This window comes from Solea solea, chromosome 9 (assembly GCF_958295425.1).
Source record: "Solea solea chromosome 9, fSolSol10.1, whole genome shotgun sequence".
In the NCBI taxonomy this organism is placed as follows: Eukaryota; Metazoa; Chordata; class Actinopteri; order Pleuronectiformes; family Soleidae; genus Solea; species Solea solea.
In genome coordinates, this window is record NC_081142.1 from 8,195,064 (window position 1) to 8,221,167 (window position 26,104).

The window sequence follows — 26,104 nt, forward strand, 5'->3', positions numbered from 1 at the left end:
TTAATAAATAAATAAAATAAAATAAGCTCAGTGATGGCTCTAGTGTGTGTGCTTTGCAAAATCAAGGACTAAACAGTTATGTGTGTGTGTGTCTGTATTTGTAAATTCATAAAATATTACTCCAATCCATTATCTCTGAATCCCCAGAGATCAGCAGTTTCTGAAATATTCATAGTAGCCCGTCTAGCACCTACAACCAGGCCACATTCAAAGTAAATCAGCAGTTCGTTTGACCATGTTTACATGTTTAAATGGACGTATTTGTGTAAAAAAGCAGTTGAACAAGTACCCAATAAAGTGGTTGTATATGTATATGAGTGTATATGGTAGGATTGTTATCTTAAATTAAATAATCTTAAATTACACTGTGTTACATTTACAGGCTCTGAGCTGTTGTGCATGTGTGGCTGGCAAGAACACGTTAGGATGAGCAACAGAAATGAAGTTAAGGTATGATATTAACACACTCACTACACCATCTCTCCCATTAAGTTCCAGCATGCATACATAAATATAGATGATTTGAATCATCTTTCATTTCTGCTGCATGAAGAGCCCAGTGTTACGTCTTGGCACAGTGCAATAACGTGATGCTCAGGAACATTGTTACCCAGGGATCCAAGTTTGTGACTTACAACCTCAAACTCTGTCTCAGAAAACACTGTTAGAGATATCACACACACACACACACACACTCATATTACACTACCTACATGGTCTAATTATCTGTCTGAATATTATTATTTTCATCCTTTTCTTTATTTGTTTCTCTTAATTTCTTTAAAACCGTTTTTTATTTTGTAGGTTCTACAACTGCATCACCTGCATTTCCCAGGGGTGCGTACATTAAGTAAATCTTATCTAATCTAATCTAATTCTTACTTGATATTTCAATCAGGAGAGGCAAGTGGATGAATTAATTAATTACAGATTGGAGAAAATAATGTGCTAATGAAACAGAATCCTTTGTTGGCAGTCTTAAATGAATCTTTGGTGCTTGGGTAAGATATCTGGGCTGAGGACACGTGTCTAGGAGGGTGCACATCATGACAGCGATGAGTGAGAGAACGAAGGCAGGAAGAGAAAAAAATAGTGAAGAAGAAACAGCAACAAGATGATCGGCTAACAAGCTATGGGCATCGAAGTGCTACAGGGGCAGACCAAACCAGCTGAAGAGCTGCTCGCGTCATTGAACATCATGTTCTTTTCCTGGTGCTTATGGTCATGATGCATTATTTCCAACCATACTATATATATATACATGTGTGTATATATATATATATATATATATATATATATATACATGTGTGTATATATATGTGTATATACATACACATATATAATTATCTGTTCTGTTTTTGGTAAATAAAGTGCCAAGGTACAGTACGTCTCTAAACAACTAGAGTTGCCCACTCACGAGCCACAGTTTCCTCAGCCTATAATTGTCCAGGACAGCCAGGCAAAGCCATTTCTGGAGAGTTGTCTCACCCTTTATGCATTTTCCTCATACACTGCTAAATGCCATAATTGTGTCTATCACATGTCAGGAGCCTGTGCAACAGTGCTCACAGGAAGTGGTCACCTCAACAGTGATGCTGTACTAGCTCTCTTTCTCACTCTCACACACACACACACACACACACACACACATAAGCAAACATATAACAATTCTAAATGAACATTATGAGAAGACATGCATACACATCTTGTAATCTGCAAGAGAAAAGTCAGTCCTCTCCTATGCATCTTTGCCCAAATATTCATCCCATCTTTTGTTTTTTTTTGTGAGTTCATGTCCACTGTCTCACACGCTGTGGATCGTGTCAGACAGCCGCTGGTTTCATGTCAATCCAGTAAGGTGTGAAAAATTAATGAGCAGAAGCAGTTTGAAACTGATAACCCAAGTATCCTTGGGCAGCTGAAACCCGAGCTTGCTGCACAGGAACACAAGCTAAAATTGCATTTGCAACAAGTTATTTGACTATTGGCAAAACATCTGCTAAACAGGAGTTTGCGAGTAGTAGCTTAGCAACTGCAGCTGCAGGCACAGCGAGCAAAGCTTGGGATTTCGCCACACAGAATTTGTGTAGAAAGAATGGATTTAATACGGTGGCCCCATTTAGACCTGGTATTAACATTGATCCTTAGTAATTCGAGCCACAAGTGGACAGGTTCAAGTTCAGGGGTGAATTTGAATCTCTAAAATAACAGATTCTGCACGTGAATATGCAGAATAACAAAACAGTGACCAATGGCTTTGGGAGTTTTGCAAGAAGGCCAAACCTACCCTCAGGAAAAATCTGCACTTACTTGTATTATTCTTGTCTTATTCAAAATGGTTGTTGAGGCTGAGCCACCACAGCCTAGACTGCGCAGCCCTGAACATGGAGGCATAGGTCTGAGATTACCAGTATTTATCCTAGTGCAGCTATGTGCTCTGTCTTCTCTGGCTTCTGCAATGAGTAGCAAGTATGTTAGAGTATATCTCATCTCCAGCCATGAAATTTGGCTTTGCAGCCCCAGGCGGGATGGTGAAAAATCGTGATCCTCCTGATCTTCATCTTCGGGATAGTTCCTCTCCAGGATGTTTTTCACCTGATGCCAGCCCCTGCTTCTCCATTACAATCAGTACATTTACATGCACAGTTTAATCGAGCTAAGACCGTAGTCTGACTAAGACAGGCAATCAGACAACATCTGACTCCGCCTCCATAGGTGGCGCTGTATCTCTATAAGCTAGTCTGTATTGAATCAGTTTCCTGTTGACATTTCCTTGTGGTTGTTGTGTTGTCCGAAACAGTACTGTGGTTTATCAAAGATCGGGGAGGACATTTTGGTGCATGTGCAGAGCGTAAGTGAACTCTGAATGGCATCATCTAGGTATGTTAGTCCGACTAACACTAGCTTTATTTCAGTTGGACGAATGTGATTACATGACATTAAATAAAAACAAGTTAGTGTCTTAGTCAGACTAAAATCGGACTTTTAACATGCAGGTAAACACACTGACTGTTCCTCTCCTCTATGGGCTCGACAGCATGGATTGTTCAGTTCTGAGTGCCTATTGGAAATCTCCATTATAAATAAATACCAGAATTTAAGTCCAGCTGCCTATATCTACACTCTTGAAGATACCAGTAACCGGATGAGAACCTTTGTGGACATGTAATGAGATTAGTGCTTCTGAGGTCACAAGGAGGCAGAAGAAAAACAACTGTAGCTCTAGCTTCAAGCTTTCAGCATGATAACATGTATGCATTTGCCAAGGGCATATTTAAGTCTACTTATCGTGACAAAAAACAGGTATAGAAGCATGCGTTTTCAAATAACCCCATTTTGCACATCTCACACAGTCTCTTTCACCCACACTGCAGAATAACCAGGTTACTCCCCTTAAATTGCAACAATTAGGAGCTTTTAAAGCATTTTACAGACTGAGCTGCTGCTGCTGCTGCTCTAAACCAGACCAGACCAGTTATTCTATTCCCTCAGGGAGAGGATCAGGCCACTGAGACAGAACCACTACAGTTAGAAAAGTGCCACAGCTCCTGACCTGTTGTGAATCTCATATCTTGTCAGTGTCTCCCCTGGCTTCACTGTATATAAGTGTGTACTTTTCCATTTGACTTGGTGTCAGGGGTCAGGGACGATAATGGGGTAAACGGCATGTAACTCACTGAGTGTCTGGACCGCTGGAGGAAAAAAAAAAAATGTTTTGTAAACTTTACTCGTGGAGGAGGTGAGGGAGGGAGACTATATATACTGAATAATACAGAATTGTTGTCTCCGAGTGATCTAAGTGGCAATTTAAATCTAGATGTCAGAAAATCTACTAACATCCAGCTGTAGTCTTAAAAAATTTAAAATAAACTTCTATTCTCAAATTGTTGGATCAGCCTGTTTAAATTCAGCTCACATCCTCCTCAGTCCATATATTTTAACATTAATGTTGAACAGTGAGCATTTTTGTGTGCTGAGATCACTGCAGATTATCTAGTTTACATTAAAAACAGTCAACTTGAAATGCACCATACTAAATATTTTATTTTATACCAAATTAGACAGACTATCAAGGAAGCTTCTTGGAGTTTAGTGTGGAATTATGTAGCATTAATAACTCCAGAAATCCAATATTTGGTGATTTGATGACCTGATTTAATAGAATGTAAAAAAAAAAAAACCCTCTGTATTTGGTCTTGTGAATGAAAATAGGAAAACAGCCGTGGAAGAGTGCTGGGGGACACAAGATTAAAGAGTGCAGCATGTCTTTTACGACTCGTTCACAAATTCATTTATAAATTAGTAGTAAGTGATAAATTGGAAGTAATTTCAGAACATCAAAATCCAGCCGCCCTTCTCCTCCTCCTTTGTGGATGTGGTGTACTGGAGCACAGACCATGTGGGACCAAAGCAGCCTCTGGTGCGTAATGACTTGTCGCTGTGGCACAGATTTAGAGACCCTCACATGTAGAGCCACAATGGGCAGACCCACTGCTGTGATTCATCTTCATTGTAATTGGGACCATTTTTGTGTTGCTCACATTAATAAACCAAAGCCCTACAGTGATTTTTCTCCAAAACTCATTAATGCACAAGATGCAGTCCTGGCCGCCACGGCGCTCACCGAGGAAACGAGAAAGTACTTTTCTTCCTCCTCTTCATCACCCATTTGTCCTCATCCTCATCCATCATTACTCTCTTATCAATGGAATCATTTTTCCCATCCTTCCACTGTTGTCTGCAGCTGCATAATCAGATGTGATGCTATATCTCTACCAACGCCGGAATGGTGTAAAACTATTAAAGTTAATGTTGAGGTAATGGTGATTAGGCCTGCAACATAAAATACATTAGTAATTGACTACTACATTATTTTCATAATTGTTTCATCAATTTGAGTCGTTTTTTTTTTTGCATCTTAAGTTTTTGGTTTTCATCAAAAAAATAAGCTTCAGCATTATCAGAGCAGACAGAAGCGCTGCATTCAGGCTCATACTGTGTTATGAAGTGTTGATATTATGGAAGTTGTCACTGCAGAGTGTTCAGAAAGACTCTCGACTCCTCTCAGTTGTGTGACGGGTTTGAAACAGTGAGAGGCAGATGTAACGCGGTGACGGGCTGCAACCTTCTGGTCACCTCCTGCTACAAACGCTGGAGCTGCTTTGGGAAAGCGATTGGTGATTCCTGCTGGCAAACTGATTCATTTTGTTTCTGTGTCCATATGCTGTTGTGTGGCTTCGAAAAGACTTGGAACGCGTCTCCCTCAGGAAACGGGAAGGGCACACAATAACAGCAGCGTCTTACACTTATTCAACATCCAATTCAACATCACAAACCACAGCCATACTCTTAAAATACGCACCTGTGAGAATAATACAAGCTTCACTTTTCTGCTTTGTGTTTGGGTTCTATTTTTTCACCCTAATCTTGACAGGCTATTGCTGTGATTGCAGCTGCTCGACAATCTGTGTGTGTATCTGTATGTATGTGTATGTTTGATAAGTGCCCTGCAGGTGCATATCTGGCTTTAAGAATACTGAAAATGGAGAGGGAAGGAAAAGGCTTTGAGTGGTTCTTATCAGCAACAGGCAGTCCATAGCAACACAGCAGGAAACCAGACCAAAAGAGAAACAGGTTCATTTGTGCTATACATCTCAGATCTGCTCCGCGCTGCCTTTGATCACGCAAGCCGCCCAACCTGTAACCCATTACTCAGCACCCGGGGCAATTGGACACGTGCGCTCTGAGATTTGGGCATAGTCCCTCATTATCACAGCCCGGCTTCTTACCAGTTCTCTTCCACAGCACAGCCAGTTTAAGGAGAATAAATCATTTTCAACGTCAGCCATTGCAAAACTGGATCGGTTCCAAACTGGAGCTCATTCTGAGAATTTTCAGAGGATTTAGTTACAGTGGAATTGTCAAGAAACAAAAGGGATTCCAAACTTGGTGAAGCAATTAACAAACTGCACACAACAAAAGGAGACCCAACACAAAAGAACTAGACTAAAGCAAACCCCTGATTTAGACTATTTTTATGTGCTTCCCACAGCTGCTGAGAGCACTTATCTTGCTTGTGCAAGACAATATTCCATGTTCTACGATGGAAACCTCCCCACACAGTTGCATAGCATGTTAGCATGTTATTTGATCTTAATTTTCTATAAATTCAAGTTACTTAAGTGAATAAATATTGAATTTATGTGCAACAATAATTAACTGTTGTGTTGAAGACCCCTGACTTACTCAAGAGATTATCTCAATGTGCAAAAGCTCTGTACTCTACAGGACACACCACTGTGACCACATATTGATAATGCAATATATTTGAAATCATGTCTCACGCAATATGATTATCCAGAGTCTGGTGCCAAAAACTGCACAGAAAAAAACAGCTCTCATGTCCTGAGCAGCTCCTGCTTGTCATTGTTGTGAACATTCAGCAGCACACGGGTACTTTTCCTCTGACCTGTATTGTGTTGTGTCATAATAAGCAGTAAAAACATGTATACTTAATGGTTTTTGATACAGAGTTCCCCATTTTCCGTGAAAACAAAGAGATAAACATAGGGAAAGCAAGGCTCATAGGAGATCAATACAAACCTGGATGATGTACTTTTTCTATTGTTACTACACTGAGTAAACATCATAATGACACATTTAAGAGAAAGGGTTGATCATTTCAGCTTTTATACTGTATATAAATATATATACTTTTTTTTTGTTTTGTTAAAGTGTATAGATATTTCCCACACTCTTTGACTGTATTTTTATGTCGAGAATGAAAATCAGGTTGTATATACTGTAGGCTGTGTCCGCTGCTTAGAAGCACTACACTGGAGCAACGCTTTACCACATTCAACACAGATATTTAGAGGTTAACCTTTGTTTTCCTGCAGGCACTGTAATCCTGCTCAACTTTGTGTGTTCCAGCTATAATAGTAAGTTTTGATCATTGATTATTATTGGTATGCTGGTATCTGTAAAAGGATGCCTCTCACCTTTTCACCAGAGAACAATGGAGTGGAATCTTTTGACCGCATTTGATTCTGTGTGTGATTGCACTCTCACACTCAATGAGCCATTAAGGAATCACATGTGCAGCCTCTCAAAGTATGTTCACGTCATCAATCAACTCCCATGTTTAGTCTGTCACAGCTAGACGCCCCCATTTTGTTGAGGGCAATTAGGACTGATTTGGGAAGAACCAGGTTTAACCTCTGAGGCTGATACCGGTCTAGTGAGTTGAACCATGCAGATTGTTCACCCCTCCCAGTTTCAGGTTGTTGGTTTCACCCAAGACAAGGCGTGAACGGGTAATTAGGGGGTCACCTGAGAGGCGGAGTCTACTATTGTGTGGGTGTTGGACTTCACTGTTGTTGTTGTTGTGTGTTTGCTTGTTGATTCTTAGATAGTTGGTGTCGAGTGATGGTTTCTCCAGGTTAACACAGATGGCTCCTTCACTCCTCTTTCAAACCACCTGTCTTCCCTGGCCAGAATGTGTGAACATTCTTATTCTCTGAAAACTGGCCCTTGTCCTTCAGATGTAGGTGGACAGCTGAGTCCTGTCCATATGAGCTGGCTCTTCTGTGCTGTGGCATGTTTATGCAGAGGCTGTTTGGTTTCAATGTAGAGATCAGGACACTCCTCACTACATTGCACTGCATTTACTGCATACATTAAGCCTCCACCTCTGCTTCTGTCAACTATAGACTCATAAATGACACTTTTTGTTTCTGGTTTAACTTATGCTTGTTGGCCTGTGACGCAACAACCCGACTGAGCATGTTTATTTTTGTGCCTACAAAGTAAATGGAGGTCACCATTTACATGAATGGAGGTTGTTTCTTATTTTCATGTCAGAGGTAAATGGCAGCGTTTGCTTTTATCAGTGATTTTGTGATGAGTTACAGGGTAAAACTGGCAGCACAGGTGATGAAAGGCGGAATGGGCTTCAGGAGTTGAGTGATGAGACCACGGTAACATGGCACCCTGTCCTTCTGTGGGAGGACAGGGTGCCACACACACACACACACACACACACACACACAGAGGGGAGGGGGTCTGTTGATGGGGCTGTTAAAGTGGCATGAGTGGTTCTCAAGAGTGTGTGTGTTGTATTTTCTGGCATGCAGATCAAAACCTGGTCCAAAATCCAAATCAGTGCCCCATGTGCACCCTTGGTAAATTGCTGTGGGAATAATACACAACTCCTTATATGGACATCCTGGGGTGTGTGTTTATAGGTCATCTTCAGGCTTATCTTATGTGTTTTTGTGTCAAAGTTATGATTCATTTTATATCACAAAAGAATTGAGAGTAGCTTGTGCAAAAGTCACAAAATAGACAATTTTTCTTTTCTTTTTGTTTTAAAAAAAAATGAGCCTTCTGAACTTTGAACTTTGACATATTTCCAAATTCCACAAATTCAACCCGACTTACAACATTTTTAGTACCTTTAGCTCAGGTATCTATTCTGCACATTCTTATCGCCTCTGTAAATTACATAGTAATGGAAAAAAGCAGCCTAAATGCTCTGTGTTCTAAGGGTTAACGTTAGTGATGACACTTCGATTAGGCTGTCCAAATGAATGGAAGTCAATGCAGTGTCCTAAGAAGAATGGTTGCACAAACCTGTGTGTGTGTGTGTTCCCGGTCTTACTCATGTTGTGGGGACCTTAATCTGTTTCCACAGTCACAATATGTGGACTTGTCTTCCTGATAGGGACAAAAAGCAAGTGCCAATCATGTAAATGAGGACATTTTGTATGGTTAGGTTAAGGCCAGGGTTAGGTAAAGGCCAGTAGTAGTTATGGTTAAGGTAGTTATGGTTAAGGTTAAGATCTCCAGGAAATAAATGAAGTATATGTAAAGTGTGTGAGTGTGTGTGTGTGAGAGAGACAAAAGATGTTTCACTATTTGCATAAGGTTATGTAAATATGGCACAGAGCCAGCATAATGTCGCTGCTTCATGATTAACTTATGTTTGAGAAATTATAGCTTAAACATTTGCTATGTGCCCTGGCCACATGGCAGTATATTGGCTAGCACTGTTGCCTGACAGCAAAAAAAGACCCGGGTTCACGACTCGGTTCAACCGAGGGCTTTTCTGTTGTGCCGTGTGTGGGGGGGAGGGGGGGTTCTCACTGGGTTCTCTGGTTTCCTGCCACAGTACAAAAACATGCAGAGGTTAACTGGACACTCTAAACTGTCACAAATAAAGAAATACTTTTGGCACAGCAGCACCACATTATCTTTAGCATCAGGAAAAGATTGTGAAAGAAACTGAGTCTGTTTGAAAGAAACAATCACAAACACAGACTTGGAGAAAATCCTCTGCGTTCTGTTGTTATATAACAATAATAAAAATAATACTACATTAGATAATGATAAAAAGAATCTCATATTACGACTATTCTATAATAAATTTTTTATTATTACTTTATTCTCTTCAGTTTGGCCCTAATAGTCGTAAATATGTCTGTAACATTTTTCTTTTTAAAATCTACATCTGTACGGCTTTCTACATAGCTACCATGTAACTGTAAAGCTTGAAATGCGCTCAGGGAGGTTCACAAAGCCGTGAAAAATTCTCGTGTCTAGCTGCAGTGTTTTATTTGTACTTTGAGGGTCACATCAAGGGTGTGATTGCAACCCTGTGATGTCATGTTTGTCTTTTTGATGAAGAGAAAACACATCGCCCAGACCGACGGGTGAGACTGTGGAATATTTGCCAGGAAAAACAAAACAGGAGGCAATGTTCAAAGTTTTTAATGTTACCTAGAAAAAGACACATTTGTCCACTGCCGTCACCGGAGTCTACAAAAAAAAAAATAATGACCCACTGTCACCAAATGAGAGGAGGGCCCCCAATGCAAAAACAAGAAGTTCACTTGTAAATGCATTCTCTAGTCACAGTGTAAAGGCTGTCGGCAAACAACATTACAAATACAGCAGTTAAAAAGCAATCAAAAGTAGAGTAGTCGTTAATAAATGTACAGTAAAATTATACATTCATGTTATAAAGTGTCATTATGATTCAACAATGAAGCTACCGTGTTTGAGCACATAAAGTAGCAATGTAGAGATCAAAACATGTTCAAAATTTTAAAAAAAGCAGCAGCGGAAACCACATGACAGGCACAGTGTGAACTAATATTAGCTTCCCATCGAGGTCAGTTAATTTATTCAACTTCATTGTTGTTTTCCACGTACTTGACACTCAGTGACACACACAATGGCACAACTCACACTTCTGATCCGTTAAAAATGTCCCTCTCCACACACTGATATAAATAGGACACACAAGGAGATCACACTGCTACCTCATATTAATATTCTTTACCCTTTACCCAGCAGAACAGAGCACCTGGTGGATATTTCTCCCCCATCAGTGTTGATTGAACACGAAGCACGAACAGAGCCGTTATTCTCAACAGTTTTGTGTTTCTCTCGTGACCTTTTGAAAACATGTCAGCCGATCACAACCAATGTGATTTGTGCTTGAATTCATGATATCAATTTAAAGAAGTGGTATCCACTGTCCACAGAGTGAAACTGAACAGACGGACGGATGAGGAACACCAGAATCACATCTGCGACTGTGACGATCGCAGAGGTGCTGTTACAAAGCTGCTGCTGGCTGTTGATGCCGTATGGAAACTTAAAAACAGCACGGCCACATTTCAGAGTCAGTGACAAGCTGTTTTTTCTGATGAACTGAGAAAAATTACTAACAAATGTCTGTTACATTCAAACCCTTGCTCTCTCTACGTTTCTCAGATCTCACTCTGCGACATTCCCACACTTGCTTCAAAACAGATGGATGCGACAGCTGCAAACTGGTTGGAGTTTGACTGAAAAACGCAAAAGTCTCAGATGTGCTGATGTCGGGAAAACAAAACAATTTAAAGTGACATGAACATGGGTTATAATCTTCTGTGGGTTTGTGACCCAATTTGCATCAAAAATATGTAACACAAAACCAATTAAAAGCATTGTTTTTCTTTTTTTCCCCCCCCGTAGCCCTTGAACATGTTCATGTTCTACCACTGAGATAATGATGAACAACTGTTGAGTTTTGCTTTAAACCTTTAAAAACATATAAAAGCATCAAGCATTCATAATTCAGTGTCATCTACAGGAGCATTTCAGCAGAACGGATGCAACCAAATCAATTAAATCAAATTTGACTAAGACTTGCTAATCATTCATTAATTCAACAATACATTACTGGGATGATGACAATTTAGACTTCACTGCCTGTGTTTTCATCTGTATGGAAGTCAGAATATAACGAGAAACTAAATCCTAATTTAAGATAATATCCCATAATTATGAGATGCTATGTCATAATAATGAGATTCGAAATGATGACTTAGTATCTCGTATTTCCAACTCAGTATCCCATAATTATGACTTAACATCTCATAAATATGACTTACTATCTCACAGTTATGACATACTAATATATATAGTTATTTATATATAAGTGGAAGAGTAAACGTCCTTCCATACAGCGGGACAGGCAGAAACACAGACCTTAACTGTAACACATGAATCCCTGACTGGTTGTTATTGGTCTTGACTCGACTATCAGCTGTAAAAAAAACAAAAAATAACTTCTGTAACACTTACTTTCAGTTTCAGTGTCACCGTGGCGTTGGTCTAATTACAGAAACCCGTGTTTTTACATTTCACCGTGGGTCATTTCCCATTAGTAGTACTTTCCAAAAGTAGGCAGACAACTGCAGAGGAAAGAATCTGCTTCCTGTTTACACAAGAGTGTGCACGATAAGTGTTTTTAGTAGTAAGTATGGACGCAGATTACTGATACGGTGCTGAAACACTCATCTGGACACGGATCGTTTTGATCTGAAAACAAAATTGTGTATCTGCCCCAAACAGAGGGAGAACATGTAAATGCCACGCAGAAAAACCCCGCCTGAACCAGGACTTGAAGCAAGAGCCCTCCTGCTGTGAGCCACCATTGCTAACCACAAGAATGAAGGTAAGAATGTTCGCAGAGAGTCTCACAGAGAGACTTCAGACTCCACCTGTGGCAGTGGCACACAACGATCCACAAGTAACCACTGGCAGAAACCATCCACGTATTAAACACAGATAATATAATATTTGCAGGAAGAACAGCCAATGTGAGCGATAACTATAATCAATAAGACAATAAAGAAAATGACAGACACTCCACTGATTCAGGGTGTCTAATTATAAAGAGTGCAGTCACTTAGACGTCATGCATTACCTTACACAGGGGAATAATGGAAGCTTTTTTTGTTTTGTTGACGTGTGCAAATACGTAATTAAATATGTGCAGAGCTCCCATGCATGGTCCTTTCTCCACTTGTAAAAGTCAGTACTCTGTACAATGGCAGCACAACACTTCATCCTGCTTCAATTGTGGATCAGCTCAGTCACTACAGGACTCAAACACTTCTTCTTCATCTTCAAAAAAAACAAAACAAAAACAAAAAATCATCATCAAAATGCAGGAGAAAGCTGTTGTCTGAGGGGAATGAGGGTGATTCCTGGTTCCTCACTCCCTGATCAACAGACATAACTCACTCTGGTTCTGTCTCTCCGTGTGTTAAGTTCTCCGCAAATGTTTATTCATGTTTTCTCCTGGAGAGGGAAAGGAGAGAGTGCAGTGATTGTGGTGGAGTCGAGGGAGGAGTACAATCTTTTCTCCATCTGCTTCATCATCAAGACCTGACGAGGGAGAGGAGGAGGAGATGTGATTGTTCAGGCTTCAGGAAGAATCTTAATGCGACATCTTGGCCTTCATCAGAGCTTTCACTCCTCCAAGTAAATACCAGACGGAGACAAGAGTCCAAGCGTTTCCCTCTGTTTTCCTCCACGGAGTGAAAGTTCACATGACTCCATAGTCAATGAGAGACTTGAGCAGCACAGTGTCCTTGACATCGCTGAAGACCCTGCGGATGTTGTTGGTGTCTGTAGCACAGGTGAAGTGCGGGTAAAGAGTCTTCCACTCGTCCTTCTTGTCGTGGTTGATGGCGTTCTGCTCGTACATCTTGCGGATGAAGTTCTTGGCATCCTCGGGATCATGCCTCTTACCTGTTACAGAGATGAGGAGGAGACAAGGGGTTGGACAAAAATGCAAATACAAATTTGGTTTCGAGACTATTTTGATGAATGAGGCAAGATTAGTCTGCAGCTTAGATTATAGTCTCATTAACATACTTCTGGCTTTCATCTCCACTCATGACTCCGAGCAACAGCGCTGCCATAGACAGAATATGAGCCACTTGGCCCCCTCGGCTGTTGTAGAAGCCAAAAGTCTATTATGAAAGGCAACATGAGCCAGAATTGGGCTTCCAAATTATTACTGTTGCATCCAATAATTATTTAGACAATCCTTTATTTTAAACCATCTTTCATAAAAAAAATGTTTAACAATTAGTCTGTATAATGCTAAAAAAAAAGAAAAGAAAGTAATTCAATTTAAGATTAATATCAACTATTGTCTATCATTTGATAAGCCGATTCACAAAATATAGTTTGAGATTCAATCAGTTGATAGTTTAGTAATTTCTTTAAAGCAAAAAACACCAAGAATATGCTGGTTCCAGCTTCCTGAATTCTTCTTAAATATCAGAATTGGTCGCTGTTTTGTAGTTTAATTCACAAAATATTTTTTAGTCACTGGAGCGGCAGTCGTATTAAACAGCCTGTCAAAACAGACTGACTATTTTGAGGACAAAATAATCTGCGTACGTAAATACTAGCTGTGAATTACAGTAATTCTAATTAAAAACAGATCCTTCACTTGATTTACTGGAAGCGACGATAGGAATTCTGTGTCAAATGACTCATCATTTAATTGACTCATCATATTGACAGCCGTAGCCTTCAACTGTAGCTATAGTAGCTGCACATCTGCAGCACATCTGCAGCGAGTGGCTGGAGCAGCTCAGAGTTAGTGTGAGGGTTAAACTGACATCAAGGAGCTTGACCCTGTATGAGTCATTATTATGTGCTGTTAAAGCTAATGGTGAAACACAGTGGGCACAGCACACACACACACACACACACACACACACACACAGTAATATTCACTCACACCTCACATGTACACCTGGGGATTTGCAGCGGGAGCAAGCTTTCAGGAAGCACAGTGTCTGTCTGTGGTTGCCATGGGTAACGGAGGGAGAGAAGGTGAGGTGGAGGGTGTGGAGGGTGGGTACTGTTTGGGTACCGCTCAACAGCCTTTCACACCACAGAAGCTACAAGCTGCAGCCACATCAGTCCATAAGTACACCAAGTACCTGGACGTGCAGTGACGTGCTCAAAATTTCTTTTATCGTTGACAAAAGAAATTCAATTTGTCCACTTGACTGTTCTATAAATTAGTTTTCTGCATGATTTCAACATTTCTGTGGTCAAAACTGCTCAATTCATGCATTTCCTGTTCAAATACGCGGGAGAACGGTGAGGTGAGGCAGCGATGAGCTGTGCCTCCGCTCTGGTGACGCTGTGCCGCACACACTGACTGAAGCAGGCAGTTGGCGCATGCCCATTGCTGCCTCTCTCTATATCACCAATATACAATGTACAATATACCGTTACAAGATATGTATATATCAATATAAAGGTAAGACTATACACGATTTTCAATTTTAATTAACAAGAAAAAATTCGAATTTGACCTTATACTAATAAATATTCTTTTGTTATTCTTGCTATCGTATTGTTGAACACTATGGAATTGATTAAAGCATAATGAAAAGCTTTTAAAACAACTACATGTTTCAATTAAGGTTTAATAATAAATAGAAGCTTCTATTTTGGGTTCATATATTTGTGCCTCCCCAGTCATGAACCTCACCGCGCGTCACTGTTTGTGTGCGAGTGTACGAAGTGAAGTGAAGAAGAAGGAAAGCCGAAGCAAAACAAACAAACAATGATTAAAAATGTGATTGCTTTCTGGCTTTGCTGACATCATGAGGACCTTTTGAGTTTAGGCGGCACCAGAAATCACTCAACAATTCTGAAACATTATTTGCATCAGATGTTTTTGGATGTAATGAGATAAATGTTTACAGCACCAACATCACAGCCCTGTTTGCACATTATGATGGGACAATGAAGTGGTTTCTTGTTAATGGTGATGAACGTGCACCTGTGCTGTGACAACCTCTTGTTTAGATGTTTCATCCCCTACTTTGACATTCTCTAAAGCATGAGGCAAGTTTAAAACTTGTTTTCTTTTCTTGGTGTTTCAACTCATAGTGGAAACGAAATCTGAATTTTTGTGTAGGAACTATGCTATTGGTCAAATTTAAATGTCTATAGAATAAGTGTCTATCATATGTTCCCAAAAACACACAGATCTTTCAGTTATGTATTTCATATTTTCTCGTTCACAATAAATGCAGTAAATCCATTTTATTTTACCAGGCTAATACGCTGATTGATTTACATGTAGTTCATTGAACTAACACGACTCCTTCTGTATATCTTCATTTTGAACTAAAACTAACAGCTTACCTGGGAAGCTGGGGAAGTATTTTTTCAGGTCAGAGGTCTGGATTTTGTCAGCCAGGATGTCAGTCTTGTTGAGGAAGAGGATGATGGAGGTGTTGCGGAACCAAGGCGAATGGATGGTGGTGTAGAACAGAGCCAGGCTCTCCTGCATTCGGTTCTAAAGAAAGAGAGACAGAGAAGGATACAGCATCAGTCTGTTCTTAAGTTTTGATATTGTGTTCAAGTGATTGAAATGAACTTCAAGAGTGAAAAACAGGAGATCTCTTTGAAGATTTAGATACTAGAGGATGACGCATGGGGCAGGAAGGAAGTGGTGCCTTATATGGGAAGAGGGGGTGTTAGGCATTCAGGCCACAGTGGAGGTTAATTCACATTCAATCAAATACATTTTTTCTTTGTCTTGGTGAGGTGAAGGACATGAGACAACCCTCCACGCCCCACCACCACACAACCAAAAAGATAGGTGAAAAAAAGGGGTTCAGGGTTAAGGGAGACATGCAAAACTCACTGTGATATGTTATAGGCAAGGTAATAGTGGTTTACATTGTTATTATTATTATTATTATTATTATTATTATGATTATTATTATAATCATAATAATGACAGTGGTACAAAGTATGGAAATATAGCTGTTAGTGATGATAGAATGAACAGCTTTGTGACAGGATGGTAGGGAGGAAGTGGACAGATGGAGAAGGACGACTGGGGATGCTGAGTGTGGTGTGTGTGCGTGTGGGGGGGAAGTTTTCTTATACAAGGGTGAGACCTGCTGGTGGAGAAATGAAATGACTGACTGATGAGATAGATAGATAGATAGATAGATAGATAGATAGATAGATAGATAGATAGATACATAGATAGATAGATACATAGATTTCTAACCTTTTCACTTTTGCTGCTATCCTTCTATCACACGTCAGCCCTGAACACTTGTCTGCACCCACTCCACCCGGCCTGCACTCTCTGCTTCACCTCTCTTGTGCACTGTCCATTGCTTTGAATGATATTCTGTCTTGCTTCTACTAACTTTCATCCATCTTCTCTCTAGTGCATACTTCCACCTCTCCAGGCTTTTTCCCACCTGTCCCTTACTCTCACTACAGATTGCAATATCATCTGCAAAAAACATAGTCCACGGAGGCTCCTGTCTGACCTCATATGACAACTGTCACCTTTGCAAGAAAACAAGAAGGGGCTCAGAGCTGATCCCTGACGTAAACCTACCTTCACCTTGAACCCATTTGTCACTCCCACTGCACACCTCACTACTGTCTCACCGTCCTCATACATACTTCTCTGCCACGCCCAACTTCCTCATACAATACCACAGCTCCTCTCTTGGCACCCGATCATAAGCTTTTACTATATCAACAAAGTCACAGTGTTACTCTTTCAGGCCTTCTCATTATGTCTCTCCACCAGCACTCTCAAAGCAAAGCCAAATGTTTTTTTTCCAAGATTAATATTTACAAATAAGTGTATATATATATATATATATATATAAACACAGGTTCTTACTATGGTCTCTCTCTCCTCCAGGACTTGGTCAAACTCGCTGAGGGAGGCCAGGAAGATGAGGGAGGTTACATTTTCAAAGCAGTGGATCCACTTCCGACGCTCTGACTTCTGACCGCCCACGTCCACGATCCTGTCAGGGACCACAGCAGAGTGACAGAAAGAAGGAAAAGTCTGTTTAATATACTTCACAATAAATCTTTCCACATAGTATTCTATGTTTGGCCTGTATTATACTGTACATACATTAATATTCTTATTCAGGTGCTTTCTATATGTATTGTATTTATTGCATGTCTCTTAGTCTTTAAAGTCCTTATTTTATTCTTGGTTGAAGGAACTGAGTCAATATAGAGTCAGCACTGACCTGGGATATTTACAGGTTCAGAATAAGAATTAGTGACCTCTAATGGTTAGACTGCAGATTACAACAAACAGAAGACTCCCTTAAACTCTCCCATTATCCCTGCCTTTTCCTCCCTCTTCTTCATTGGTTTAGTCACCTGGTTTATGGGGACGAAGCAGGTCTTCTTAGTCTTCACTTCAAAAAAATGAAATGCACACTGACTGATTTGTCTGTTCCGACTTATGTGGGAAGCACTTGAGTCCATTGAAAATGTAATAAAACCTGATAATGTAATAACTTCCAGATAATGTAATAAAGTGCATTTCCCAATAATGTAATACACTTTTTTACCAATAATGTACTAAAGTATTACATTAACGGGAGGTTATTACATTATCAGGTTAGCCTTCATTTCGCAGGTCCTGATAATGTAATAATTCCTCAATATTGTAATAATTTAACAGCAGACCACCCGTTACATGGGTTCAAGTGGTGATACTGTGTAAGCAACGCAAGCTCGAGAGCTCTAGCGCCACCAACAGGACAAAGTTGGACATGCATGTATGTACATTAACTTTTGACTTGTTAATCACAAGTTGGGCCAAGCCGAGTTCAACGCATCCTTAATGTTTTTTTTCCGGCCATATTGGATTTTCTGCCATCTTTGACTTGATCCATAACCTTTCAAAGGCTTCTCTTGTCACACATTTTGTGTAATCTTCTCAAAACATTGTTCAGAAGATCTTCAGACCATGCCACACGAATGCATTCAACATCTTGAAATTCAAAGGCACTTGGCCGTGGCAGCCAATCAAACATGACGTTGAGGTCACCAAACCGGAGGTAAGCCAATTTCTCTGCAACTCTTTAACATATTTTAACCAAACTTGGTTAAAATAAATAACCCTAAATAACCCTAACCCTAACCCTATTCTAAAGCAATTATTCACAAATACAACACACTTACTTGGATAGTATATTCAATTTCTACCAATTATTCCTAAATGCTACCCACATGGACATCACGTGTTAACTTTACTCCATGTCTTTCAAGTGTTCAACAATAACTGAAGCTCAATGCTTTTGTCTGTTTAGATTCTGGGATCTACCATGTGATTTACTGTAAGAATAGGTGTCATTTCACACAGTAACACAAAGTCTCCTGTGAGTGAACTTTGGTCTTTGTCTGCTGAGCTCTGTTAGAGCCCCCGCTGGTCTAAGGCAGAAACAATACACTGCTCATGGTCAAAAATAAAAATGTACAGACAGCTCTGTGTGGAGGTAGCCCCGAAATGTGATCCCAACAAGAGACATCAACAGACAAAGCCTTTGTAGGAGTCAATTGTGTGGGGTTTTGTGTTTGTTTGGTTTGCTTCTTCACAAAAGAGGTTGTAATGTGAGGAGCGGTCACCTTAGTGTGATGGTCTTGATGTTGAAGGCGTAGTCATGGATGCCCGTGGTGGGGAATCGAACTCGAAGCACATCCTGTTCTGTGGGGATGTAGTCCTGGCTCGAGATTCGGTCCAGATTATTCATGTAGCTGAAAGAGAGGATGGTGGGAAATAATAAGCACATTTTACAGCAGTGCACACTAGTGTCATTGAGGCTCAGGGCGAGTAAAACTCCTGTGCCCTATTTTTACATCACATCCAGCCGTGCTTATGGAAAACAAACTGAAGTGTGATGAAGTATACGCATTACTGACAGTAAAAAGTGATTAAAAATACAAGGAGCAGGGGACGTGTGCAGATTATGGCTTTATGGCTTGTGTTGATACAAGGTGTCATTAGCTAATGTTGACTGGCCATCTCTTATCGTGTGCACACCATGATGACTGAACTGCAGGGTAAACACAGAACAGCAATAGAAAAGAGAGAAAACAGAGGAAGGCTGCCAGGCTTTGTTCTCTGTTACATCAGACGCTTTGAGCGTGAGCCTCACATTATCTCCGTGTTTGGCCTTTTTAGTCTGACGGTAACTCTGTGTTGCTCTTTGGGGTTATCATTTTATTTCTGATCGATCGATTGGTTGGTGAAGCCACTCTCGTATGACTTGGTCTCTGTTTTCCTTAAAGACTCAAAACATAATAACAGTAATCCTTATTTTTACGCCAGCAAAGAATCAGCTCCCTCCACTGGTCAGAGCACAAAATCACAAGTTAAGGCAGGAAACTATGATGTGGGCTAAGCTTAAAGACAATATGTCAATATTGCTTTGAATCTGATTGAAAAAGTATAAACACAGATAAAAATGCAACCAATTTTCATGTGCATGTTTAACATGCTTGAAAAAACCTTTTTATTGGTGGATTATTTGGTGTGAATGACAGCATTTTCTCAGAGCCCAAAGTTGTCCAAAATCCAGAGAAACATTTTTTAGATGGTATTCATATGCTGTGTCCTTACATTATACTTAATTTTTTTAGCCTAATCCTTTTTGTTGGTTAATTCCAGTTGAATGTTTCAGTGGAATGATGACACATCCCTTTGAGATTTTAACCATGTAGATAGTTTTTTGCTCTCACCACAATCATCTCGATACAATCAATATAGCACTTTGTGAACTTAGGACAACATTGAGAGTACTTCGCCTGTTTATTTATATGTTTTTTTAACAAATGAAATTGTTTCCTATAGGAACTCTTCACAGTGAATAATCCAAAGTGACGGGGGACACTGTTTCCAGAGGGAGAAATTTGAGTCATTTGTCAACCGGTCTCTTAACCAGGACAACTAATTAACTGAACTTATGAATTGAAGCTCAAATTATACCGATTTTATAGACAAAAAATCCATCCATCAATGCTTATCCTACAAATAAAGTGTATCATTGTAAATTAAATATCTGGCGTTACACTAGAGTACAGACTGATCTATAACCATAATAAATAAATATAGAATTAGATCAATGTGTAGGGCTTTGTTTCTAACGTGTGCAGTAAATAAAAACACAGTATTATATGATTTTTTTTGTTTTGCTGTTTGATCACTCATTGTGATGCGGTGCTTGCTGCCTATGACAGATTTCTGTAATGTGATATCACCTTTGGTAACTTTCACCAACAATGATTCATCATGTGACCCTCTCAGATTCCCAGCACTAACTCTCACTAGGGTGTGGTGCACACTGCACTCAAGCTCGGACTGTAGCTACGACACAGCTACTCACTACTCTGTGGAGTCCAGTAGTTGGTATTCACAGCGGCGGCTGTAGCAGACACGGATGCCCGGGTCTGCCCACAGGCGGCGAATCCCCTCAACATAGCCCCGTTCCAACTGGCTGATCTGAACTGTGTTTACGTCCTGCAGCCACTTAGCAAACATCTGAAAGGCAGCAATCAAAAGACACTCAAGTGAATGTGACATGGAACAAATCTGATCCTGATCATCTTGAAACCTTAAACCAAGATATAGTTTTCAGTTAACGTATGAATTTGTGCCAGTTTGATGCGTGCGTTTCCTTCAATGTCAGCATTAAGCTGAGTTATCTTGCATCGGTGCTGACATCTGTGTTTCTGAGGGAAAGTGTTCATGTGTGACTGGGTGTGTCCATTGGTGTTTCTGCTGGTGAAGGTCTGAGGACTGTTTGTGCCAGGTTTACCTCATTCTCTGGGTTGGAGTAGGGGATTCTGAGCGTGTCCATGGCTCCGGTCATGGCCTTGATGGCTGAGAGGATGTTCTGAAAGATACATTTGGCAAAGGTTTTCCTCTCCTCTTCAGAAAAACCTCGCCCATGGATGATCTTCATTTGTCGGATGAAAGTGGTTTTTCCACTCTCCCCGGTCCCTGTGCCAACACAGAATATGAGTTTCAAAAATGCAGCGCGGTGGTGTCAGGCAGGTGAGCAGCACAGCACATATTCAGCAGGTTCAGCAGGTTCAGCCCACATCTTTTATTTCATGATCTGCAACTTTTAATGCCTTATCTCAGCTGGAATTTCTAGACTTTAGAATCTGTAACGTATATGCACACACAAACACACACACCAATGAGTGATAGTACATTATCTTTCTGCATTTAACTCATCACCCGGGAGCAAGGCCAGTGGGCAGTTATCCTTGTATATCATTAAAGTGCACAGCTTGAGCCCGGCAGAGACGCGGTCCATAACTGCAAAAATGTTTCCTGCTAACATGGCCGCTAAACCCAGTGAGTCACATGACACCTGGAGCTCTATATTTTAAAAGTCAAAACCATACAAAGATGCCACAGAGGCTGTGCGGCCACGTACTCTATGGTGGAGTAGCTAATTGAGCAACAAGCAATTAGCAGCTTTAGCAATTATGACAGACTTTGCAACAACTTTTACTGAAGTCATTGTTTGTAGGATTTAGAGGCCTAAAGTGGCAAACTCGTGTGTTACGACTAATTTAATACCCTTCCACCCACCCATCCATCCACCTTCTACCACTTTATCTCCCACATGAGGGTCTTGTGGGGAGCTGTGCCAATCTTAGCAGACCCTGGACAGATCACCAGTCCATCACAGGGCCACAAACAACCATCCACTCACACTCTCACAGCTACAGTCAATTTAGAGTGTCCAGTTTACCTAATCCTCAAATCTGCATGTTTTTAGACTGTGGGAGGAAACCGGAGAACCCGGAGAAAACCCACACACACACACGGGGAGAACATGCAAACTCCATACAGAAAGGCCCTTGTTCTGACCGGGTCTCGTACGTGGGTCTTCTTGCCCCAAATCACCCCTTCTAAATGTGTGGTATAACCTACAGTGACACTTTGGTTTGTCATTTTTGCGCTACTATAGAAACATGGTGGTGGTGCATGGCAGTCCCACTCCCAGTGTGACTTATAAGTGAATGAAAACACAATGACGCTTAGTTTCAGCTGATTACACAGGGAAGATTAATGATGAAGTGTTTACAGCGTCTATTTTACCTAGTTAAAAGGTGAAAATGTGAACACCGTTAAAGGAAACCACAAAAAAGGAACTGGATTCCTGACAGATACTGTTGAACCAGACAATATTTAAACACATACATGCTTTTTCTGCACTGTTAATTGTGCTTGGATTATAGATATGAGGGAAAATGGTTTGTTTTGGTATGTTTGCTTGATTTAACAATTTTCTCTTATCTTTGCATATATTCATATAAAGTTGCCTTGCTGTTTATTGTTTGTAGTCTCTTCCAAAGCAGGCAGATGAAGACATAACCAAGTACTGACATGCCTAACAGAAAAAGGGCTGGGAAATTCTGGCTGATGTCGGCTCACATTCCCACAACAAATCATCATCACCAACTAAGACCAGAACTAGTACTCTGGTAAAATACCCTGCGTGCTATTTACACTATAGAACCTGGGACGATGCTAATACTGGCATCTGAGGCACAACATGAAGGCTGGAGAGCAACAGTCCACCCAGTGGAGATTGGCTTCAGGGGCTTTTTACTGTGAAATCCACCACTCAAAGACTCAAGAATATATAGACAAGCCCTGTGCTATTATTGTACACTTTATCATTTTATTGTATACTGTATCATTGATGGCTTTCCCCCAAGAAGTTGTTTATCAGACGTGGTAGGCCCATCATGATGATTTATTTTAATCATTATCCTTTAGTGTGTCATTAATAAATGAGCAAACAGGCCACAATTTAAAGGCCAAAATTTACAATTGACGTCATGGAAAACCCCAAATGCAATTGTCATATGAAGAATGTTATTTATTCATTTACTTTAAAGTTTCATTTTAAAATCTGGGAGTTTTTATTTGTTTTTATACAACTATTAGACAATTCTGTTGCCCATGTGAGCTTAAATACGTAGGTATTACTACTACTTCTAATACTACTCTTAGTACATGTCAGTATTGAAAAACTGAAACTTCCTGATACATTTGATCTATGTTGCCTTGTAAGACAAAATGGAAACATTTACTTTACAATGTACTTGTCTTATGCCTTCTCAGTTACTGTGACATCTAGGGGGGGGGGGGGGGTAAACTGGCAAATAAGAAACATTAAACAAAGAAAAGCACACTTGCTGCCACTCAGGTCTACAGTGCTCAAAGCAGCTGTGAAGTAGACCTGAAGATTTCTGGACGATGCAACTCTAAAGTCCCTGTGGTTTTTCAGGTATAACCAACCCCAGATCGAGACCATTCTTTAAATACTTACCGATCGTGACACATGCCTTACATTGTTTTCTCACTTGACTGCGGGCTATGAAACAAGCCTGGCAGTTTTTATTTGTATACAGGGTGTTCCGTAAGTCAATTTTATTTCGTTAATTTGTGCAATTAATGCCACTGGTATTGTTGAGTGTGTGTGTGTGTGTGTGTGTAAGACAGAGAGAGCGAGAGAGACATTTCAAGTTCGACATATAGTTATGTAAATATAAGGACATTTTGAGGTAGTGAGTACATTTTAGCAAGTCCTCACAACTTCAAATGGCTTTTTAAGGGTTAGTTTAATGGGTGTTTTATGGTTAGAACTGGGCTAAGACATGTAGCTAAGATTATTAAGGTTAGGGTAAGGGGCCTGGGAACACTTTACTGCTCTTAACTATGAGGCAGAATCTCATTTCTGAGGAACTGGTTAAGTTTTGAACTGTGGTATGGTTGAGGTTAGGGTTAAACATCAACTGGTTATAGTTAAGGTTAAGGTTACCCTTAACCCAACCAGGTCTTAACCCTGAAAAGGCCCTTTAACTTTGTGGTGACTACATAAAATGTCCTCATTAAGATAGGTTTGTATGTTTCTTGGTCTGCACGAGGATAGATAATAAATAAATTCATCTTTATTTATATAGCACATTTATACAACAAGGGTTGACCAAAGTAAAAGGTAAAAAGGGCTAAGTTAAGTTAAGATCTGACCAGATAACATATTGCCATGCTGAAGGGAAGACCAGAGAGAAGAGGGTTGTTCAATATGTGTTCAATGTTCAACAGTTAAATGCATTATTGTGTGTGTGTGTGTGTGTGTGTGTGTCATGTAAATACATGTTTTTCTATCCTTGTGGGGGCCAAGAAACATACCTATCTTCATGGGGACATTTTGTCTGGTCCCCACGAGGTTAAAGGGATTGTTCAGGGTTGTGTGTGTGTGTGTGTGTGTCCACTTACCCAGCAGGAGGATTTTAATTTCCCTCTTCTCCTTCTTCTTCTGCTGCTTGAGCTCCTGCTTAATGGCCTTGTCCACAGCGATGGTCCTCTTGTCCTCCTCGGACAGGCAGCACACGCAGGTGCGGTGGCACCACTGCCAGCAGCCGGCCATGGCCAAAACAACTGAAACGAGACAGTTAATGAATGATCCGCTGCAACGATGCGCCGATAAGGACCGACAATAAACGCTCTATCAAGCTGCCGTGCTGTGCCCAATCGTTGGCCTTTAGTTTTTGTTCGGAGTTTGTTGTAACACCTGGTCCCAGGAAGTTTTCTTTGAGGCTACAAACATAATCACTGCCTGCGTCAACACGTCGGTGTTCAGCTTTGAAAGTGCACTCACACTACACTGCCTTTAAAGTATTCATCATCTGCTTGAGTAATTATAGTCTTCTCTCTTTTTTTAGACTTTTGAGAGTTATAAAGTGAAAACAACACAAGCTCCTTACCTGGAGTCGGTCTGTCTCCCTCCCTGTTAACGAGCAGGTTCAGACTCTAATTGCTTTTTATCGTGGTCCATTTCTCACCGTGTCTCGTGTCCGCAGCGTCTGAGGCGCATCAGCATCGTCCCTGACCCACACTGACACACGGTTTTGATCAAACTTCAATAAGAAATTTCCACACACAAAAAAATCCGGTTCACTTTCAAGCGAGCGGGGAAAGTCCACCGCGCCTACAGAGGAATGCGCAGCCTCTGTGGTCCGCTGCGAAAGCACTGTAACCGGAATGCGCTCACGGCTACGCATGCGGTAAGAGAGCGGCAAAATACCGCGGGAGCGCCGGAAGTCAGACGTTGCTCGTGTAAAATAAGAGCACAATGTGACAACTGGACTACACTTAGAATATATTGATTGATTGAGAATCGAAGTAACTTCGCGGATTTTTGAGAAATTTAAATCGTTGAAATATTTAAGAAATTTTATACAAATTTAATTTCATAACACTTGTTGCCTGTGCTCATGGCTGGTCAATGATTCAATAACTATATATATATATATGAATATATATACACACACATACTACTAATAATAATATGTATATGTTCATGCATTGCATCAACACACTTTAACATATCCCAACAGTCTGCCGCTTTGTTTTAGCTCCGATGTATAGAATATTTGTAGCTTTAAGGGAATGTAAAGTACATTTGTAAAAGTACATTTTACTGGTTTCTTATTATTTTCTTTTAATTTTCCCCAAAAGCAAAAGTCTACCTTTAATTTCACCTTACTTCTGAACATACCGTGCCATAGGTTTTTTCAATGAACAAAAACAAAAAGCCAGGATGGGAGAAATATATTCATATATGTGAGTTCTAGTCGAAAGGCATGTCGCAGCATTCGGAAAAAGCTGAAGGCGAGCCATTGGAAGTGTATAAGTTTCTCAAGGCTGTGCCTAGGCAGAATCAATTTAACCTTGGTTACTTTTCCTTAATTGAAAGAAAGAAGCTGTTTTTATAACATCTATAATCATAGTCCATTATTACCCCCAGGTTTCCAATCACGGCTTTGTTGTAAAGATCAACAGTGGTAGAGGTGCTGCCTGGACTGAGTAGTATAATTTCAGCTTAATTTTCATTAAAAACTTAGA

General features: G+C 40.3%; 1 protein-coding gene across 2 annotated transcripts; it reads right to left on the bottom strand.

Annotated features, from left to right (window-relative positions):
• Positions 1 to 9,755: 9,755 nt before the first annotated feature.
• On the bottom strand, positions 9,756 to 25,223 carry LOC131465236 (guanine nucleotide-binding protein subunit alpha-11-like). 2 transcript variants are annotated; one of them, XM_058637680.1, is made up of 8 exons: positions 25,042 to 25,223; positions 24,476 to 24,637; positions 20,985 to 21,169; positions 20,553 to 20,707; positions 18,796 to 18,924; positions 17,042 to 17,171; positions 15,526 to 15,679; positions 9,756 to 13,092 (listed from the first exon to the last, which is right to left on the bottom strand). In XM_058637680.1, the coding sequence occupies exons 2-8, from the start codon at positions 24,624 to 24,626 to the stop codon at positions 12,887 to 12,889; spliced, it is 1,110 nt and encodes a 369-aa protein (XP_058493663.1). In that variant the 5' UTR covers positions 24,627 to 24,637; positions 25,042 to 25,223; the 3' UTR covers positions 9,756 to 12,886. The 2 variants fall into 2 exon arrangements, with proteins under 2 accessions (XP_058493663.1, XP_058493662.1); XM_058637679.1 differs by having other exon boundaries at positions 24,964 to 25,223.
• Between the last annotated feature and the right edge of the window lie 881 nt (positions 25,224 to 26,104).

What these genes read in the sequence shown, in the direction of transcription:
- LOC131465236 (XM_058637680.1), bottom strand. Translation starts at nt 24,626, where the DNA reads ATGGCCGGCTGCTGGCAGTGGTGCCACCGCACCTGCGTGTGCTGCCTG. An exon ending in ACTCCAACCCAGAGAATGAG is followed by an intron (nt 20,708 to 20,984) that starts GTAAACCTGGCA and finishes GCTGCCTTTCAG; the next exon opens with ATGTTTGCTAAGTGGCTGCA. An exon ending in CTACTGGACTCCACAGAGTA is followed by an intron (nt 18,925 to 20,552) that starts GTGAGTAGCTGT and finishes CCTCTCTTTCAG; the next exon opens with CTACATGAATAATCTGGACC.